The 18,385-nt window shown below is 37.4% G+C and overlaps 1 protein-coding gene across 3 annotated transcripts in view; it reads left to right on the top strand.

Annotated features, from left to right (window-relative positions):
* sntg1 (syntrophin, gamma 1) overlaps positions 1 to 18,385 on the top strand; it is a 65,047-nt gene that overhangs the window by 28,061 nt on the left and 18,601 nt on the right. For all 3 annotated transcript variants that reach the window (XM_041802426.1, XM_041802428.1, XM_041802427.1), the window contains 8 exons: positions 4,301 to 4,357; positions 4,560 to 4,617; positions 4,698 to 4,741; positions 5,159 to 5,200; positions 5,508 to 5,610; positions 6,179 to 6,261; positions 6,594 to 6,724; positions 13,333 to 13,462. In XM_041802426.1, coding sequence (XP_041658360.1) covers positions 4,301 to 4,357; positions 4,560 to 4,617; positions 4,698 to 4,741; positions 5,159 to 5,200; positions 5,508 to 5,610; positions 6,179 to 6,261; positions 6,594 to 6,724; positions 13,333 to 13,462 — 648 coding nt within the window. The remainder of the gene's footprint in view (positions 1 to 4,300; positions 4,358 to 4,559; positions 4,618 to 4,697; positions 4,742 to 5,158; positions 5,201 to 5,507; positions 5,611 to 6,178; positions 6,262 to 6,593; positions 6,725 to 13,332; positions 13,463 to 18,385) is intronic.

The raw sequence follows: 18,385 nt of genomic DNA on the forward strand, positions 1-18,385 counted from the left end.
AGGAATTTAAAAAAAATCTTAGACTGGAAACAGAACTGGCAAATTATCTGTGATATACGCTGTCTCAGATAAACAATCTGTAAGAGTGGCCATCAGAGATGTATACAGTCTACAGCCAGACCCTTTACAGTTAGCTAGCTATGCTAGCTTCACTGTTGGAAAATAGAAAGTCCCTCGGAGGAATATATGTAAAGATTCAATGTGGGGAAATGCCACTCTGTTAAATGATGATATAACAACAGGAAACAAATGCTATCTTATTGGTAGGCATCATAATACACATTGTTGACATCAAGTTTGGGTGTCACTTGATGTTGGACTTCAATAATGCTATCAGGCCAAAATCTGGCTAAATTTGTGTAGTCTGATCTGGCAAATAATAATAATAATAATAATAATAATAATGATAATGATAATGATAATAATAATAATAATAATAATGATAATGATAATAATGTATTTTATTTATAGGCGCCTTTCAAAGCACTCAAGGTCACCTTACAAGAAAAGGTTAAAACAAGAAAAATAAATTAGTCCACAAAATATTCACAAGTTACACAAGTTATACAGAGGTAATGAAGAGGAAGACAGTGGCATGCTAAAGCCAAGGTCAGACTCAGCATGATTATAGCCCAACCCGACTGGTGTGGGGCACCAAATTCGGTCGTTTCATCTTGTGTAGCGTGTGATAATGAACAACAATCAAGAACATGTCTCAGACACCTCAGGACCTTGCAAAAAAAAAAAAAGTCTCATCTTAAAGCAACCTGAGAGTGTTAAAAGGACCTTGTGTAACCTTTAAGGCCTCAGTTACCAACAAAACGTTAACATTAATAAGAAAGAGTTGAATTCCTGCTCACTTCTAAAATAATCTAAATTTAGTAAAACTGTCAAATTGCCAACATAGAACAACAAAACTTTTAAAAAAAAGCCAGGCTGCAGAAAACAGGAAAAAAGAGAAAAACAACACCTGAGACGATTACATAATATTTGACTGTGAAAAAATGTTGCTAAATGAGTCCCTCAGTATATAACACTTTATCCAAACAAACGTAGTGTGCAGCAGAAAGTATGGTTCTTTTAAATAACAGGGATTTTTTTAAAAAGCGGAAAAAGGGGCAATACGTACAATAACCAGTCTTGACTTCATGTCCAAACTGTGAATAGACTTCGAATGTTGCTATTGACTTATGTTTTGATGTTCTGAAATTTGTTCTCTGAACCTTTAACCTTTAAAATGATAAACATTCTTAGTCCTTCAAGTATGTTGTCTGGTGAAGGAGAGGCCAGAAAGACTGTTGAATTTTTAGTAAACTTTCCTTTGACTTTGTGCACAACCCTTTATTTTGTATGATTGTATTTCCTCAGAATCAGTCTACCATCAATTTCTCAGTGTGGCACTACGATTCAAAACGTTATCTCTGAAGGTTTTGAGTGGATAATGTTAGAAGCAGAGCTGTTTTTTCATTAGATATGTGATCACTGTACTGTGAAGCTAAAGCTGGGGATTTGGTTAAAATTTTACTATGGGCTGAATAAGAGTATTGGAAAAACAAACCCAAATCTCCCAACAGACTGTCCACTGGACTGTGCTTGTTGCATGTTACAAACCCAAAGCAAGCTGAACAGTGTTTAAAGGCAATGCATGTTAATATGCATTGCACATCTCTGCAACAAGGCAGTTTAAAGTGCTTCACAGAAGATACTGGAAGAAAACATTTAAAAAGTGAGTGCCTTAGAGGGCTTATCATCCCCAAGTAGGCAAAAAAAGTATCATCATGTCTTTGCACTCAGCTGGGAGCGAGAGGCAACTAGCTTAGTTTAGCACAAAGACTGGAAGCAGGTGAAACAGCGGGATGTCCTTTCAAAACAAACACCCCCCAGAAGCTTTTTATTCATATGTTACGTTCATTTTTGTGGCAACAGTCTGGTGTTAGACCTTTATCAGACAAACAGTGTGTTTTAAGGGACAGGATATCTTAAATTGTGGGTGGATACAAGCCTGCATACAGTCATCATCACAATGTCAGGTCTGAATCACTAAATTGGAATAAATAACAAATATCACATTTCTGACCCGTGTACACAAACCCAACAAGTTTCCTTTTAAGGAAAGAGCTACAATTTCAGTTATTTTTTCTGTTTGAGTCACAAAAGTAAATCTGTTCCATCTTTTGTAGAATTTTCTAGCACTGAATGTTATTGCATTTAAATTATTAATCAGTTTTTTGCCTCTGGGTTCAGCTCTTCACATTTTCAGTTACTCATTTTCAACTTTATTTTCAGTGTTCACAAACAGAAACAAAGTCCAAGTCTTAAAATTCTGATGCCAAAATCCAAGGTAGGAAAATTAACGTATATATTTTCAAGTCTCAAATTTGATGGGCAGAATTCAGAGGAAGTTAATGATTAACAGTCAGAAATAATAAATGCTAAGAATTAAATGTGTTGTTTAATTTTGAAATCAAGTGGAACAGATTTACTTTAATAAACATTTTGCAAAAGTGTGAGCAACACCACTTGGCTCATCCAGTCAAGAACAACTCCCCTCTACGGAAGAGGGGCCATAGGTGAAGCAAAGAACTATGCTGTGCACTTCAAGATAAAAGTTGAAATCCCAATAATAAAGTTGAAATACAGTGAAAGATTAAAGTTGAAAGGTCAGGAAAAAAATAGAAAAGTCAAGAATATAGTCAAAGCTTATTACTATAAAAACAGCAGATCTTCAACACTGTTTATGAGCTAAAGGAGAAAGAATCTTGTTGTTGTTAAATCCAGACTATAGTTTCACCTGTTCACTGATACAAGGCATTCTGTAGAGACGTGAGTATTAGTATTACCTGTTGACCTCTGATAGTTTATGCATTACCCTTTGATGTTAACTTTATTCTTGAAATTTCAACTTTTTCCTTGAGAATTCTACTTTTTTTCTTTTTATTTTGACTTTAATCTAGAAAAGCCCCACACTGAAAATTACATTGTCAAAAAATAATTTCAGATTCTTATGTCATTTGGCAGGAGCTTTTATCCAAAGCGACGTACATCCAAGAGCAAAATGTGAGGCACCAAAAAAATTCATAACAAAGGCATCTTCAAAATCATCTTGTGGAGCAATCTCTTTTACAAAGTTGACAGTGTTATTAAATCAACTAAAACTATGACTGAAAACATTAGTCGACAACATTTTTTTCCATAAGAAAGAAGAGACTAAGACTGGCTAAAAACGGATCAATCATGACTAAATTCAGAAAAAAAGTACTAGTATGTTTAGTTTTCATCAATGAGACTAAAATATTATTTACTTTTCATTGGACATTCAAAATCCAGAAAATTTATTCACTGTGGGTAAATCTGTCAAATCACTATGCATCTGTCACGCCTCTATGTCTGCGCTGTAGAATGTAGGGATCCCAGGTTTGGCATAGAGCACCGATACTAATGTGAATTTTAATCTTGAGACTAAAATCAAAAATAGCTGCCAAAATCAACAATGCTGTGGGAAACACTGGAAATATTCTATTATCTGCTGATTAACAACATGTATCAGTGACTCATTTTTTCTACTGTTGTCACATATAAACTGTTGTTCAGTTAGATGTACTTAGAGCATGTTATAATGGCCAAAACCATATATCAAATTTTCATGATTTAATTTGATTTCTTTCATAAATATGTGCTATGTGCCTTTACATCTGTCAGTGGGGTTTCACACATTTTAAAGCTATAAAAACTGTCAAAAAGATGCTGCCTATGACTGTCAAGTGTTGAAAAATATTGCTTTTTTCATTCCTTTAAAAGTGGTGATATTGGAGATATGAGGGGTTTTTTGTCAGTATCATGTTTTTATAAGACATAAGAGAAAATATAAACTGCTGCTAGGCAGATTTTTCTGCTTTTGCACAGAACTGGACTAGCTTTGCCACTGTCTCCAGTTTTATGCTATTCTAATCTAAGCTAAGGTAATCTTCCACCATTAGCACTATTTTACACCAACAAATTTTAAATAATATCCCCTCAGACTTCATGACATATATAAAATGCTTCTATAAGTATAGAAGATAAACAAGTGTGATGGATGACTGTAAAAGTCTCGGGCAAAACAAGCACAGACTGGATAAAAGGCCAGACTAACAAGTTCATTTAAGGTTTTCATAAAAACATTTCCACTCTCTGCCCCCCTCACTTTCCTCTTAGTTCTGAAAAAAGCATCCGCTCCCCCCTCTTGTTTTGATTCAAGAGCTCCCTCAGGTTCCTCCTCAGTCTGAACTCATTTCTTGTTTTTGAACTGAATCTCTTGCAGGAGAGGACTGTAACGATCAGGAGGCAGACTATCGGAGGGTTCGGCCTGAGCATCAAGGTAATTTAGATCCCGGCTGATTAGACTGCTCCTCCCAAATACTTTTAAATTAAGTCTGAACAAGTGTTATTGATCATTTCTTTGCAAAAGCACTTCACAGAGTGATGCACCGGAAAATCGAGTGTCTTTTTGAGTGCTGTTTGTCTCACTCTGTGCTTCTGACACCTTTACTTTTTTACTTTAACTTGATTTTTCTCCTTAGGGTGGAGCTGAGCATAAAATCCCTGTTGTGATATCAAAAATATCAAAAGAACAAAAAGGTAGGTTGTTATTTCTGGTGCATATTTACATCTCCTTCTTTTATACTCTTCATGTAACTGCAGTGATTTTCTGTTTGCAGCTGAACTCTCTGGGCTGCTTTTCATTGGAGATGGCATCCTTCAGGTGAAATGCATATAAAATAATCACATTTTGCCTGTTTATACACCTCATCCTGCTAGAAGATAACACAGAGTATATCTTTAATAATTCAAGAGCCACATGTCCACAAAACTGTGAAAAAGTATGCATCCCTGTATGTAATTGCAACATCCGGGTGCTTTTATTTGCTCTCGCCGAAAAAATATTTCCCAAATCTCATTTCTCTCAGCTCTTAGGCCGCAGAGGCAACATTTACAAGGCAGCCAAAGGCGCTTTGTATTCATGGCAACTGTGGATGAGATTCACTTGTTTATAGACTTCGGCACAGATGCCGTAACAGTTACTGTTGCTTGGCTCATTAATCATGTTGAAGACAGAGCTGGAGTGATATGATAGCAGCGGTATTGTTTAGCCTAACTCTGTTACTGTTGTTGTTTCTAGATAAATGGAATAAACGTTAGAAGTTATCGCCACGAGGAAGTGGTAAGCTGTCAGCTCATATCTCTTTTTTTCATACATTGCTCAAGCCCTCTCAGCAGCTTATCTTGTCTCATTTTACGATTTTTATCTTTTTGACATGATTTTTTTCATTCGTCTTTTTTTAATGTAGCTGCACAAATAAGCATGTAAGCAGCAGAACTTCAGTGTCTGCTGAACCTTCTTATCTTCTTCCATTCTTACTCAGACATTCACACTCCATGTTTCCTCACTGCAAGATACAGTATCTGCTGTAAGACATCACAGTTCAAAGCTGCTGTTAAAAAAAGAATCTTGTGTTTTTGCCGTACAGGTCCAGGTTTTAAGAAACGCAGGCGAAGAGGTGACGCTCACCGTCTCCTTCTTGAAGAAGACTCCAGCCTTCCTGAAACTGCCCCTGTGTGAGGACTGCACTTGTAAGAAACCTGTTTAATTGTAGTACATGACAACCATAATAACAGTGCAAAATAATTAAGTAAGAGTATTTATAGCCGGTATGATTTTCTGTCAAGGTTTGGTTGTCCTGGAGACGATTAACTCAAGCCTGGAGAGCTACTTTATGAAAAAAAAAGAATTCAATTGCTTCACATTTTGGACTCCTGTCAAGCACTAAAAAAAGCCACTCAGTTAAGGAGAAGAGAGGGAAAAGGACACATCTCAAGCTGCACTAAAGATGCTCCAGTGAAAGAATTGACATCTCTCATTGTGGTGCATTTTATTCCTCTTGCATAGGAATGCTTGAGCTCATCATCAGACATAAAAGCCTTCTATCAAATCCTTTCATACAGGTATATAGGCTAGGTTGACTGGCCATCTAACCAGTCGGCTGAATACAAATTGGCACAGAGGAAGAGCTGACACTGTGTGAGAACAAAGTAACACACTTTTGTTGATAGCGGTGATTCACTGCAGTTGGAAACCTTGAAATAGATGGAGCTGTTACTTAATCTTATTGGCTCTTTGTGTGTGTGCATGCTCTCTTAGGTATCCCCAGTGACCAGAGTAGTGGGACTTCGTCTCCTCTCTGCGATAGCGGCCTGCACTTGAACTACCATCCCAACAACACGGTACTTTTCTCTGATGCTAAACTTCTAAACTTCTCTGATGCTATTACTGTCCCTCTGTAACCATGCAGCAGCTCCTTTCCTGGTAGCACAAAATTGTTTCCATGCAGCTGTCACTGCTGGCTGATGACTTGGATGCTCTATCTTTATCTGTTAAGGAGAATGAATCAGCTTTTCCCTGCAGCCCATGCTCACTCGGCCAGCCTGTGCACCTGCGGCAAAATAGCAGCAGCCGCTGCAGCAGCAGCAGGACTGGAGCTCTTGACATGTCAACTGTTTGAAATGTACGAGGTGTGAAATGAAGGCTTTCTAAATTGTGCTTCACACTTCTGCAGGACACGCTGTCCTGCTCATCTTGGCCCACGTCCCCCGGGCTGCGCTGGGAGAAGAGATGGGTGGACCTGCGCCTTATTCCGCTTCTACACTCCCGCCTGTCGCAGTACATGCCGGGCTCTGACGCCTGCAGGTGAGCGGCACAACTTTGCAGTGAAGGGTCACAGACAGCATTCTGCTGCAGAGCTGCTATGTCCCTCCAAGGCACTTCAAGATGGGAGTGCTCAGATCTTTTACTCCCTGAATTCTTAAGAAGGAACAGACTGCCATCCTTCATCTGTATGAATGCTATTTTTAACTGCCATAGAGTATAAAAAACAAATAAATAAGCCAAACAGCTCTTTGAATCTGATTAAGCACAGACAAATTATGAAGTGGACTTCTGATGTCATTTGCTATTAAGAATTCTATTAATACTTCCCTTTATTCATTACATAAGAAATGATAGGTACATTTATCTCATTTGACCCTGTTCAAGTCTATTACCTATAAGGATGCATAATAATAATATAAAGAGAGAGGCTCAACCTCTTATCTTTATTACTTTATTCCTAATTATCCCCATATAAAATGTTAGTTTCCATTATTTTTCTTACTTTAGTTCTTTTTGAATATTCCTTTTTGGTTAGGAGGGTTCCATACTGAGGAAGTATTTTAGTATCTATCATGGTAAGAGCTATTCAAATTCGCTAAAGCCCAGTTCAGATCAAAGATTTCATCAAGTGGAGTTGAAACTGCTCACAACTGCTTGTGGCGGGCTGCTCTGCAACGCTCTGAATGCCTGTGAGATCAAACCACTGTAACTAGAGATGATAGCAATAGCATTCAAAACCACAACAGCTCTCACAGTCTCTTGATTTAAAGTGATTTATTTCTTAAGTTACCAAACAATGGATCTGTTTCTTCAAGAAGGACAGTACTGCACATTTAATGTTTTGGCATAACATCAGGCAGTAGGATTCCTGCTCATCACTCATTCATCATCTCTGAATAGCATGGCAGCAAAATTTCACAGCACAGAACAAATACAAAAGTGCTTGGCTATCTTACTTGTTATAACTAAGATATCTATGGAAAACATTTTTTTTTCATGGTGAAATTAAGCTAATACAGCCTTGGATTTCATATAGTGTATAGACAGAAGTATTCAGACGCCTGACCATTATACCAACAGGGAAAGGAAATACTGGCATACTTTGAATAGGCTCTGCCAAATCTCTCCTTTTGTTTTACAGGTTTTATGTACAGTGAAGAAATGTGGATTTTGAATGTCTAACAGGCCAGAAACATTTTGGTCTTGTTTTAGTCATTACTTTTTTATGTTTATGTCATTTAATCACCATAGATCTATCATTGCCAGTTTTAGTCTTGTATTCCTCATGAAAAAAAGGTTGTCAATGATTTTTATTGGTCATTGTTGTCGATGAAATTAACAGATTTTTACAAATTAAACAGTAATTCACAACCAATATTCTGATTCATGTAATTAGATTAGTACGACAGGAGGGTAAACAAAGAATACTCCAGATAATAAAACTGTCGTCTCTAATACAATAATCTTCACTCTTCATTTTTTTTTCACATTCTCAAGTTTCAGTTAGTAATACAAACTACATTTGTGTTGCTATTTTGAGAAATGAAAGATTATTGAGGTGAAAGATTGATCACAGCCATTTTCAAATCTATTAAGTCTGATTTCTGCTGTTTTGAATATGTTAATTATTGATAGCCTATTAGTGCTAAGACATGTTTTTTTTAATCATAATTTATAGAAATGAGACGAGGAAAGTAAATACATGTAATGTTGGACTGCTTGTTTGCAGTTCAAAGTGCTTCATATGTTATTTATAAGCTCAAAGTGAGGCAGAACTGGGGTTATAGTAAAATACTGTTAATATCTCAGAAATAAGCAAAAATTAAAGATAAAAAAAGAGACTAGGTGATTTTATTACACTCATAAAATAGATATAGAGAGTTTTAAAACATTCATTCTATACAATAAAAAAAAAAAATCCAGGTGTTGTCAGATCTTCAGACTATGACAGCAGCTGACTGCTACAAAACTCAGTGTGTTCACATTTATCACCAAGGGTTTTTCACGTTTCAATTGCTGCATTAAACAACACAGAGAATGCACCAGGCCAGTGGTTTTCACACTTTATTTTTTAGGCCGAAATCTCGAAGCACTCCATGTACATATCTGTGCAAAATAGCCTCTTTTTAAAAGTATCTTTAGTTTTTGTATAGTTATAGAAATAACACACAGTTGTACAGATTCTCACAGCACACCTAAACCTGCCTTGGACCTTGCCACACCATTTAAGAACCACAGCAGTAGGTGATGGATGTGAATTTTGTAGATTATCAACAGTAATTGATGTTTTTACACAACAAACCTGTGTCACATCCGTGACATCCTTAACATACACCTAGTGTAAGTGCAGTTACGTCCCCTATCACTGCAGTTATTTTTTTCCAATCCTCTTATACCCACCTTTTCATGACCCTATATTTCTTCATCGAGGTTAAGGAAAGGTGAATAGTAAAAGATTCAGAGGGCAATGTCTTGGACTTTCACATAGACCCCTAGTTTTTGAACTTGTGTGTTGAAAACAGAAAATTCTGAGTTTAGGGGGCAAGAATCAATACATTTAAAACACCAATATTTCAAAGAGTGTGACAGAGAACAGGGTTTGCTCATAGAGAAAGAGTGCAGAGGATTATCGGGTGAATCTGAAGCTCAGCTCAGCTTTATGAAGCTTAATAGTAGGTTGAAAGTACTTGTTAATGTGGCCTGCCCACAATTTTACAGTTGTATTTCACTTCAACAGCTCTCCTCGAGTCATTTTCAGTTGTAGCAGGCAGCTGTTTTCAATGAAAAAGCTCTCAGCACCCACTATCCAATGCCTGTTCAGCACAGAACAGCAGACAGACAAGTGAACAAGGGAAGCATTTGACAGCTTTAAGCAACAATATGTAACTTTTCCACCTTAAAATAGTACTTTCAAAGTAGATCCAACAGTACAGTAACTTTCAACATGGAGAATGCAGTCTCTCTCATTCCCACAGAGCAGCCCAGTTGCCTACTTTTAGCACTATGTGGGTACTCACTTTGGTAGCAAGCTGTTTTTTTCTGGCAAGGATTGAATTTGGCTCAATGGCACTGGGTCACACACAAGCCTTTATCTAAAAAAGCCAGTTTGCCCATCCTGATACAGTTTGATGCAATGGCAGAGAGAAGAGAGAGGATGGTGACTAATGGAGCTGAGAAACAAGAGAGTGACTCAGCATAAGTACTGGCAAAAATCAACAATGTAACATCAGCGTAGACCCCTGAAGATTATATTTATAACAGACTAATGAAACAGCTTTATAACATCAGGCTGTATCAATATTGGTGGCATTGTTGTCTCATGTTTTGCAGCTATACTGGCTACATAAAGTCATGTAACCAATTATTCATCAGGCACCTTACAAATAAATTAATCTATCGTAAGCTAAAAAGTTTCCTAAATGTTTCCCTGCTGTCATTTAAGCTAGCTTTGTAGTCTGAAAAGTGAAAAACTATCTCAACTAGCATGTACTAAATTACTATTTTCAGTGTGTGTGTGTGGGGGGTGAAGCTTCAATTTAACAAGACATAACTAAACAGACCTGACAATCACTAACACATGAGGATTGGTTTATATACACAAAATGGACTAGTCCAATACAAACAAGGGGGGAACTAAAGTGACAACAAACTAAACGTAACTTATTTAAACAGAAAGCAACCAAAATTAACCTATTTAAATAAACTTTTCACAATAAATGATTACTCAGACATCAAAAAGTCCAAAGCAAAAGAACTTAATCTTAATCTAATTTGCAAATCATAATCCAAGTCTCCCCTCCTTCAGTCTCCACTGCTGGTGGCCTCCACTTCCTGTGGGCAGGGCTTAAAAGGCCATCTTTGGCAGCCAGCAGGTCCTTTGTTAGGTGATCTCAAAAAAAGAACAAAGAAAGTGTGAGTATACTGAAAATTAACCAAAATAGCATCAAATTAAAGCAAATGACAGAATGTTAACTAAATTGTGTGCACCCAAATCAGAAAATAACCGTCAATCTGCAATAAAGTGAAGTATATTTTAACAAATGTAAAAATGTGATGTGATTGTTTAAAGTGGAAACAAAAAGTGACTAAGATTTGTCAAATTAAATCAAAAGAAATACTAACATGAGGTGACAGCCGATGATGTGGCCGCTACAGTCACTCGAGTCAGACTCGAGTCACAATTTTGATTACTTTGGACTTGACTTGACAATATCATCAAAGACTTGCAACTCGACTTGGACTTTGACATCAATGACTCAGGACTTGACTCGGACTTTAGTCCGGTGACTTGAAAATACTTGAGATTTTCAGTGAGTGTGTTGAGTAAAATGTGTCCCCATTCAAAGTATTTAACCAACACAGTGATACTCAACCTGCGGCTCTTGAGCTGCATGTGGCTCTTTAGTGACCAGTTGCGGCTCTTTTAAGGCTTACTTTTAAAAAATCATCCCGAAATCTTAATACATGCATGTGTGGGATAAGCAGCAGAGCTGAGTATGTGCATTATGCCCATGAAACATTTGCCAAAATCTCTTCTAATGCCAAACATCTTGTGTTATTTGGTGGATTGGATGATTGATGTCTGAAGAATCAAGACATATTGGCAATGTAACAATTTATTCATTCAACAAACAGAAGCCTCAGTAACATGTGGAATAACTGTACAAAGCCACATCAGCCTGGCACCTCCTCTTCATCCTGGTCACACACTGTTGTGGGATGGCATCCCATTCCCAACCAACATTTGTCTCCAGCCAGTTAATGTGGTTGTGTTGCTCACTCTGACACAAACAGCACACCCAAGCTGATCCCACAAGTGTTGAGTGGGGTTGAGGTCAGGACTGCTGGCAGGCCATTCCATCCTCTCCACTCCCAAATTCTGGAGGTAGTCTCCGCAGTCAGTCAGGTAGTCTCTGTTGTCATCTTGGAGGATAGAGTTCGGTCACAAACTGGAGATATGGGATTGCCACTGGTTGCAGAATCTCATTTTGATTTCTCTCTGTATTTGAGATTCCCTACAGTGATGATGAGACTCATTTTTCCAGTGAGGGAGATGTCGCCCCAAGAGGCAATAGCAAAAACAAGAGTCAATAGTAACAGCAGAATAAGCTGTTTGGCAGTGGCAGAGAAGACCTGGCAAATTTTTCTTGGGTGCAACCTACATACTCAACTCTGCTGCTCATCCCACAAATGCATGTTCTTTACAAATGTGGCACCATTTAAAAGGGAAATATACAGGCTTTCCAACGCTGTAAGATTAATTGCCAAGAAGCATTGTTACAATGAAGAAATAATCTACCAAATACAAATTTCCTTACTTTTTGTGTTTAGTTTTTATATACAGTGCTTAACAAATTTATTAGACCCCCTGTCATATTTGTCTCAGAGACCATCCAGCATCATGAAGTGCTTTAATGTGGACTCTTTCATTTTCATTGAGCTCTCCACGTTTTACCATTTTGAACAGGAATGAGGAATTTCAAACTGAATTCACTTTTTTATACCCAAATTTGAGCCGGCTCACTGGGCTTCTCTGAGAAGTCAGAAATTAATCAAGCATAACATTCAACCACTAAAATAATTTTTTTCTGTTCAGGAATGCAAGTAAACAACTATAATTTGACATATTAATCAAGAAATAATAATGTGCTTTACTATTTTTTCAAGTTTTTTTGTAAATCAGTAAATTTGAAAATTCATGGATAACAATAATAATTATACTTTAGCATTAAAAATATCATTTGGGTTAAAGAGCTTCTACATATTGGTGTATTAACCATTGCGGAAACATTATTTTGGTAATTACCAATGCTGTTTATTTAGGGCAGCTGTGGCATAAACCTTACTTTGGGTGGTGGTCTAATAAATTTGTTAAGCACTGTATATGCATATAGAAATTATAAGAGAGCAGGCACAGGTTTAGCTCAGTGGATAGAACAGGCATCTGTATATGGAGGCTTTAATCCTCAGTGCACTGTTCACAGGATTAGTCTGTCTAGGCCCAGGTTGATTCATGTCTTCTCCCCCTCTTCTCTCTCTTCCCATATTTCCTGTTTCGCTTTAGCTATTCTGTCTTAATAAAGACAAATAGGCACAAAAAATGATCGTAAAAAAATAATTTGTTAGAGACCAAAGGCAGAGATAAAAGGTGGGATGTATTAGACATCAGTCGTCAGCCGGTTAGCTTGATGAATCCAAATGTTTTTAAGAAACTGCTAGAAGAGAACATTAGGAACTGTGTGCTTGCCATTTTAGTCTAAGGTGATGATTTGTGCACACAGTGTATTTCCGTTTCCTCAAAGTGCCTGAAGACATGTTTTTGGAGGTTTTGAGGAAACCGTGTAGCTTTTTTAGCCCAGTTGAGTGAAAAATGTTAAGTGTCTGGGCAGAAATAAAAGAATACTACCGCTCCTCTTACATGCTGGGATAAAATGAAGTGGAATACTTTGATAAAATTATTTATGTGTATAATTTTCTAGTCCTTGCCAGCTGTTTTTATTTCCTATTTGACAAAACAAAAGCTTCCTTTAACCTTGAGGACTGATGAAAAAAGTGATGGGTTAAATGTGGTATGTATTTAATGGTCTGAAAATGGAAAAATGACCCTTTTTTTTGGTCTTGCTTTGTTTTTGTCTTGAATCTTTCAGGAAAAATGCTTTCCAGGTCATAGCTGTAGATGGAGTTTGCAGTGGAGTTATACAGTTTTCTGCTCCTGAGGACTGTTTGGAGTGGCTTCAGGCGATAGCAGGGAATATTTCCAGCCTCACCAAGCACAATGTGAGTACAAAACAATAACACTTGTTAACTCTGCAGCCTTGCGCAGCCCCCCATGTAAACCAGAAAGATATTAGGGTCGGGCGTTCATGCAACCGACTTTCAATTTGTGGATTGCATAACAGTCCCTTTGCAAATGTCACGGCATTAAGCAGATACCTACTAATGTCTTTTCACACTATAGTAGAGTACACTGTTTTTTTTCTGAGAGCCTTAGGTCACAATAACAGCACTGCGCAGTCCTTCATTTGCTCCCCTTAGCTAAGCCCCTGCTCTTATCTATTATTTACCATGATATATTATTAAAAAATGATAACAAGAGACAGAATGAAACACAGCAACAACAATGCTGTATTATTCTTTTATTGTGAGCATATTTTTCCAGCTGTAAAAAACAAAGTGTGTTTCTGTGTTGGAAGATTTGATTTTATGCTCAGTAGGGGGGAGCAAATAGAAACACAGCTAACAAGCTTTGTCATGTGTGGTGACTCATACAAACCCTGAGAAAGAAAGTCTCATATTGAAACTTTTATCAGCATATTAAGAAGTGTTTGAATGCAGGAAACTATGAGCTACATTTCTACTGAGTCTGCTGCCAGAAAATACAAGCAGACACTGAGCGTGGGCTCTCAACGTGACATGAATATGACATGGAGCGAGCAGCAGGGGAAAACAGGGGGTTTTAATGATAGTGTGTCCGTTGGCCCTTTTTGTGAGTGCGTGCGTGTGTGAACGATGGCTGCCTGTGTAAGAGTCCCTGGGGAATAATAGAGCTCTGGTTAATTGGAGTGGACTAAGTGAGGGACATATTAAACATTACACTGATCACGCTCCACCAGAACACCCTCAACAATAGAAAGTGTATTACTCGCCCTGGCTTATGCATTTGCTGAAGTGTGTGAGCAAGTTAGAAATCAAAGATGCAAAGATTTCTGCTGAAAGATTATTAGTGTGTTGGCCATTAAATGCTTCGTCGTTTTATACAAAGGAGAAAGTATAGAGTTAGTCTTTGGTAGTGAGAAGAGAACAGCATACCAATCTGCACGAGCTTGTAAAATCGAACAAGCTAATCCCTTTTCATCAATATAAATCTCTTCAAACTGACACAGAGCAGTGTGAACGCATGTTTTCTTTAAATCAGTGTTTTCCCTTAAGACCTCTGCTTGCTTTTTCTATAGTTTAACTTACACATGTCTGAAACTTTCCTCTATTTTTACTGCTTCGTAATTAAGTCAGTTCAAAAGAGGGCTTGCTCTCAGTGGCTCCTCTTGGTTGAATAAGGGTTTTGAAGTTGTAGTTTTAAAAAATCCAGTTACATGACTAAATGCTTTCCGTACTTGTCATTGAATTGAAACATCAAATAAATATGTTTAAAGTCCTGCCACGCCAGCGGGCCTGCCCACAGAATTGACCGGGCCCCTGATAAAGTGGAAGAATGAGCCCTCCCCTGTTGTGTTTGACTGAAGATGTTAATCAATGCATGTGTTCTGAAACTGTAGCATTGGTGCATCCTGGGTAACAGTTACTTCATTTTGGAGCTTAAAGTTGTGTCAAGCTATTATTGGGTTCTGATGTTGGAAGAAAATTTTTTTTGTGCTACTTTATAACACAATTCACCACTGTTCAAGCCCCTTTTAGTCATTTCTTTTTGCCAATGTCAACACAAATTTGCGGCATTCGCCCATTTTTGGCAGAATTTTCCCTTTATTGGCAGTTTTGGCCTTTTTTGGCATTTTTTTCCCACATCTGCAGTTTTTTCTGCCCCTTTTTGCAATTTTTGCCTATTTCTGCAACTTCTTTTTACAACACTTTGCCGATTTTGCCACTTTAAACCCATTTTTGCTGCTTTTTGCCCATAATAATTGCAATTTTTTTGCCCCTTCGCACCCATTTCTACAACATCTTTCTAAAAAGAAACCCATTTTGCTGCCTTCTATCACTTTTGCCCATCTATGCCACTTTTTTGCTGCTTTTTGCAAAATTTGTGGCCACTTTAAGTCACTTTTGCTATGATTTTATTACTTTGGCCCATTTTTGCCACTTCTTTTCACCACCTTTACTCTTTTATCCCATTTTGCCAATTTCTGTAACGTATTTTTTCCACTTTTGCCTTTTTTTGTCACATTTCTTAAAAGTTTATTACCACTCTTTAACCCATTTTTGCCACTTTTCACCCTTATTTTTTGCCTCTTCTCAAAATAAAAATGATTTTTTAGTTGCTTTGATAAGAGTGGTTACATTCATGTAAAAAATTAAATTTTGTTATCACAGCTTAACTTTCAATGGACCATGATTTTGCTGACCTCCATGGGCTCCCTGCTCTCCCCCTTATGGGCAGCCTTGCATGCCAGCAGCTCTAAAAGGTCACATTTATGGTACTGTATCTGGTAGACATGCTCACTGTAATACTGCGATAATTTTAACCATCATCACTGTGTTTTTAGTTTTAGCAGCATTTGCCATTTAGCACCAAACAAGCAGTAAAGCTGATGCTGATGGTTATGCATTTATTTTGAGATTTAGTGATGGACCCAGTTTTTGACCAAACAGACATCATTACAGGGCTGGATAAAAGGTGAAAGGGTCACCAGTGTAATTTGTAATATTGATCCTGTAGACGATACAGGACCCTACTGGATGGTGTGAACAGTGCTGTTTATAGTGCATGGGGGAAAATCATTTCAGGTGTCTTCATCTACATTATGCTTCCTAGAAGGCACAAAATCCCTGTGCAATCCCAGACAGCAACGAGGATGGATTACGTGCCTTGATTATACAGTATATGTGTTTCATGGGCTTAACATTACTCAAACCAATCAGTGTCAGCTCTCATTCCCTTTAAGAGCCATGTGCACCTGCAGACTTTTATTTTGGCATTTACCTGGTGTTGTTTCTTTTTTGAAATTCTTTAATGAGTTGAACTTTGGCTTGCTCTTTGAAATTTGCAGTTATACACAAAGGAACATTGTTCTGAAATTTTCACAATTTTTAGACGCAATTTTTCACAGATGCCATGTTATGTACCTGTTGCCAGTTTACCTAACAAGTAGCAAAATGCTCCTCCAGCTGTTTTCATTAGTACCACTGACTATTCAAGCCTTTCATTGCTCCTTCCCTACTTTTTTGAGCTCACCAAACCACCAAAGTCAACATGAGCTAATATTTTTTTGTGAAATGTTAAAATGTCTTAGTTTCAACATATAAAATGTTTATGTTCTATTGTGAATCAAATGTGGGTTTGTGAGATTTATAAATCATTGCATTCTGTTTTTATTTACAATTTTATACAGTGTCCCAACTTTTTGGAATTAGTGGTTAGTAAATGAATCTTTTGTGACCTGAAAAATTAAATAACCCACTTTCTTAGTTGGAATCCTTTGGTTTACTCTGAACACCGCTGTAATTTCGCCATGGAATCAACTTCTCACTGAGCTGAGTCTCACTGACGGAAGCTACAGCAGCCAATAGGAACACTCCCTCTGACCTGAGCCTGACTGGCTGCGAGTACTAGCCTCCTCATTGGCTAGGGCACCCCCGTCCCTTGCTGGTTTTCTCAAGTGAGGTAGCACTGCCATGCCCCGGTGCAGCAAAAAATTAAAAAGTACGACATTAACATTAAACTGTCTGTCGTCAAGTTTGTGTTTGTGTAGTTCCTCACCAGTATTTAAAGTGTTTAGAGAGTGTTGAGTTGACAGAAGAAGACAAAAGTATAACTATGGCACTGTAATTTTGTCTTAAAAATGTAAAGGTGATATTCATACTGGTGTTTAAATAGTTTGATTAAATTTACCATATTTTTCCAATTTTTGCTAAGCAAGATTTTTGTGAGAAAGGAACTAAATGCCTGTTCCAAATAGCTGCCTAGTCCCAAATAAACGCCTGGTCTGCTCAGGGATTGAGACTAATAAATGCCCCAGCTATTATTTGGTATTTTACGGTATTGCTATTCATGCATTGCACAGGTCAGAGCATCTCTTGCTTTCTGCAGTAATTCTTATTTATAGTCTTATATTTATGCATTTTCAGTTTTCCTTTCACTGCTGCACAACCAACAGCTCCTCAGGGACAAAAAGAGTGATTTATTGATTGATGAATCATGGAGGGTATCAGAGTCAGTCCCACAAGAACCCTAAAAATGATCAACCGTAAAGCTGGAGAATGTATTAGAAAAGGCTGTGTTATGAAATTTCCATCTTTGTGTTTAAAAGTCAAGATAAATATTCAAATAAAAACCTTTCCGTAAGAAATGCAAATTACAAGGCCTGCCTTATTAAGCGAGGAAACTTTGCAAATGAGATGTACAAGCTGTCAAAAATAGCACCAACACCTAAAAATATATGAATAAAAGAGATGTTACTCAGAGTAGGGTCACCTTTTGCTTGCAGTGCAGCTTTCACTCTCTGTGGATGTGTGTGAAGCAAACTGAGCTTTTGTAGTTCAAATATGATCATGAGAAACGCCTCCATTTCTTTGAGCGATAATGGAGGAGGGAATGTGCTCTGTTTTCAGCGCTCCAAAAATATAAAATGTGCTTGTATAAGATCAGTCGATAAAATAAGGAATGTGGTGCAAAGATGCTCAGTATAGCATGGAATAAAACATGAAGTATACATTTCTCCAGCAGAGCCTGTGCTGAGAGGTGCAAAATAATCCCATGAGAATGTTGACTATGAGATGATATACAACTGATCTGAGTCAAAGCTATGGTTACAGGAAAAATCTGCACGCTTTAAATTTTCAGTGTTTTAAATTGTATTTGTGTAAGATGATGCCATTTCTAGGATTTTTTTTTTTCATTTTCCATTTTGCATGTTGTTAAAATCAGTTTTGTTCATCATTGTCAAAAATTATTGAGGTCATTATCCTAATGGAGCTCTCCTGCTTTGAGTAAAAGTTAAAATGGCACGGATGTCACACACAAGTAGC

This window comes from Cheilinus undulatus, linkage group 13, assembly GCF_018320785.1.
Source record: "Cheilinus undulatus linkage group 13, ASM1832078v1, whole genome shotgun sequence".
NCBI classification, from domain to species: Eukaryota; Metazoa; Chordata; class Actinopteri; order Labriformes; family Labridae; genus Cheilinus; species Cheilinus undulatus.